The sequence below is a fragment of the Zingiber officinale genome, chromosome 2A, assembly GCF_018446385.1.
Source record: "Zingiber officinale cultivar Zhangliang chromosome 2A, Zo_v1.1, whole genome shotgun sequence".
Classification (NCBI taxonomy): domain Eukaryota; kingdom Viridiplantae; phylum Streptophyta; class Magnoliopsida; order Zingiberales; family Zingiberaceae; genus Zingiber; species Zingiber officinale.
Genome location: NC_055988.1, coordinates 96927602 through 96931190, shown reverse-complemented (window position 1 = coordinate 96931190; position 3589 = coordinate 96927602). Strand labels below are relative to the sequence as shown.

At 51.2% G+C, this 3589-nt stretch overlaps 1 protein-coding gene across 1 annotated transcript; it reads left to right on the top strand.

The window, feature by feature from the left end:
• Positions 1–1179: 1179 nt before the first annotated feature.
• LOC122039820 (cytochrome P450 78A11-like) lies at positions 1180–3092 on the top strand. The gene is made up of 2 exons (XM_042599257.1): positions 1180–2212; positions 2298–3092. Exons 1-2 carry the CDS (start codon positions 1205–1207, stop codon positions 2940–2942), a joined length of 1653 nt encoding a protein of 550 aa, XP_042455191.1. The 5' UTR covers positions 1180–1204; the 3' UTR covers positions 2943–3092.
• The last annotated feature ends 497 nt before the right edge of the window (positions 3093–3589 follow it).

Here is a 3589-nt window from a genome sequence, read left to right as displayed (position 1 = left end):
GGGTCGTATATAAGGACCTCCAAACTTCGACGGAGGTATGCATTCTCATCTACTGTAGCTCTTGGCCTCATTGTGCTGTTTCGATTTCCCCTCGCCTGAGTTGAGCATTGGAGGTTCGTCGCTGGGATCCCCTTCCCGGCTCGATTTTGTTGCAGGTTCACCGGATACCACGTCATCCCGGAGTCTACGCGGAGTCAGCAGAGAGCGCCATGTTCCCAGCATCCATCGACTCAACTCTCGGACAGGATCAGATAAGATTTTGGATAATTATTTTTTTATTTGTCAATCAAGCAATCCCAATGGGAGCGGTATGATGTGTCTCCTTTTATTATGGTTGGAAGTGGCTCCCCATTTTGGGAGGCGGTTATTTTTTAAAAAATAAAATTAAATAATTCTATAATTTAATAACAGTTTTTTTAAGTGTGATAAGTGCATCCCTATGGGAGCCACTTGAGATCCTATGTAAATGACATTTCATAAAAAAAAAAATTTTGGAGCAGCTTCCTACATACATAGGGAGCGCTCTCAACTTCTCCCAACTTTTTTAAAAAATAAAAAATAAAAAGAGTAGAATTACTACCAGCACTCTTATCGTTGGAGATGCTTTAAGTGACTGGAAAGTTTTTTTTTTCTAGTGAAGAGATGAATAAGGTATTTATTTTTTTTAGTTTTAATGTGGTATCATAGAAGTCTTAAAAAAAACCCTTATAATAACTACTACCGCCCATAATTATAAGTTCACATTGACGTAGCCTTTTGATAATTAATATTTTATTTATAGATATGCAATATTTACTAGATAAAATATTATTTTATAAATAAAAAATAATTTATTATATCTTACTTAAGCACATAGGTAGAAATTACATGTAACAACTCAACAATTATCAATCTCTGATTTCTTTCTAAAATATTAAAATGTGCACTTAGTTAGGATCTACATGTGATAATTTAGTAATTATAAACCTCTAAAAGCATTTCCCGTGGTAGAAGTTGTTGGAGTTTTTTGTGACTCTTACAATGCCACATAACCTTTCCTCTCTTTTTTTTCTTACGTTATTATTTTTTTTTCTATTTTCTATTTTTTTTAATTACCTTCCTGTGTAATTACTCTCTATAAATATCTTGGTCCACTGCGAGCTTTTCTTCATCGTCGGTCGTGCTCCTCCCTCCGGTCTCGATCGAAGGCTGCTCGTCAGCAGACATGGCTCTCAGCTCTGCTTCTGCAACTGACTCCAGCTGGTGGGTCGTCACACTCCCCGCCTACCTCGGCGCTGACTCGCTCCACTCCGACGCTCCCGTCCTCCTCTTCGCCCTCCTCATTGCGTTTGTCACCGCCGGCCTCCTCTCCTCGGCCCTGTCGTCGGGCGGCCCTGCCTGGACGCACGGCCGCGCCCGCCGAGGTCCCGTCCCCATACCGGGACCCCGAGGCCTCCCCGTCCTCGGTTCTCTCCTCGCGCTCGCCGGACCCCTCCCCCACCGCACCCTCGCCGCCCTCGCGCGGTCCATCAGTCGGGCCAAGTCCCTCATGGCTTTCTCCATCGGCTCCACTCCCGCCGTAGTCTCCTCGAACCCCGCCATCGCCCGCGAGATTCTCTCCCACTCCTCCTTCGCCGACCGACCCATCAAGCGCTCCGCCCGCGAGCTCATGTTCTCCCGCGCCATCGGCTTCGCCCCCAGCGGCACCTACTGGCGCCTACTCCGCCGCATCGCCTCCTCCCACCTCTTCGCCCCCCGCCGCATCGCCGCCCACGAGCCCGGCCGCCAGTCCGACTGTGACGCCATGCTCTCCGCCATAGCCTCTGAACAGCGTCGCTCGGGCTTCGTCGCCCTCCGCTCCCACCTCCAGAACGCGGCGCTCAACAACATCATGGGCGGCGTCTTCGGCCAGCGCTACGACGTATCTCGCCCAGGCGGCGATCCGGAGGCGGAGGGGCTCAAGGCCATAGTGAGGGAGTGCTTCGACATCCTCGGGGCCTTCAACTTTTCCGACCACCTCCCATGGCTGCCAAGCTTTTTCGACCCCAACAGCATCAAGAGCCGCTGCGCCACCCTCGTGCCTCGCGTCCGCGAGCTGGTGCACAGCATCATCTCCGAGCACCGCCGCCGCGGGCCCATCCTCAACCGGGATAGCGCCGACTTCGTTGACGTCCTCCTGTCCCTCGACGGGGACGAGAAGCTCGATGACGACGACATGATCGCCGTGCTTTGGGTAATTTCTTCTTCAAATTAATTAATGATCAAAATTTAGATATCTCGATCATAGTTACACTTTGATCTAATGATCGTTACGGCAGGAAATGATCTTCCGCGGAACGGACACGACCGCGCTGCTAACGGAATGGGCCATGGCCGAACTGGTGCTGCACCCTGAGACGCAGGCCAAGCTCCGCCGAGAGATCGACGCCGTCGTGGGGCGCGGCGGCCGCACCCCGACCGACGCCGACGTGGCGCGGATGCCTTTCCTGCAGGCCGTGCTCAAGGAGACTCTCCGCGTCCACCCGCCCGGCCCGCTCCTCTCCTGGGCCCGCCTCTCCACCGACGACGTCCACCTCAGCAACGGAATGGTCGTCCCCGCGGGGACCACCGCCATGGTGAACATGTGGGCCATCACCCATGATCCGGCGGTCTGGGATAAGCCCGAGTCGTTCCGGCCCGAGCGATTCGTAGAGGCGGAGGGCGGCGTCGACGTGGACGTGCGCGGCGGCGACCTGCGCCTCGCGCCTTTCGGCGCCGGCCGCCGCGTCTGCCCCGGGATGAACCTGGGCCTCTCGACCGTCGCTCTGTGGGTGGCGCGGCTGGTGCAGGCGTTCGAGTGGGGCCCGGCTGCAGGTGCTCCCGTCGACCTGGAGGAGGTGCTGAAGCTGTCCATGGAGATGAAGACCCCTCTGCAAGCGGTCGCCTACCCCCGTGGCGCCGACGACCTCGCCGGGGAGGCCTAAAGTCCCAACCAAGGCGAGGCAAGGAGACGATCACTGACTCGAACGAAGTAGCATTCCTAAATCGTATGGCACTTCAATTGAGATAGTTAATTAGATGATGAAACGAAGGAAGGCAGGCAGGCGTTCAAGCTCCCATTTTGGCCATGCACCGGGTCTTGAATTAGCTTCTTCTCCTCCTCCTCCTCCTTCTTCTTCTTCTGCTGTTGTATCTCGAAATAATTAGCAGTGATCCGTCGTTAATAAATGATTTTTTTTTAAACACTTATGATTACTATTATTCATGATCTATCGATCTCTTCTCTTATTATTCAGCTTGATTGGCTTTGAATTTGATTGATTGGTGAGCTCGTCCCAGTACCTCTTTCAGCTTCGCATGGCCCTTTATTGGTTGGCTGGCTACAAAAACCTAGTTATTGGTCGTCGAGGTACTCGTATATTTTCAAAATACTTTTTAATTTTTTTTTTAAGCTTGACAATCATTTCTTAAGATAGCCAACTTTTAACTCATTAAAACTCTTTAGATGATCACTTAAGTTAGGGATGAGTGACATGAAGAATGATTTTGATTGAATACTTTGTGCCCTTTCAATCAATGTAGTCCTAACTTTGTAATAGGGGAGCCGTGTTAAGTCGAGTTTAAGATAAAT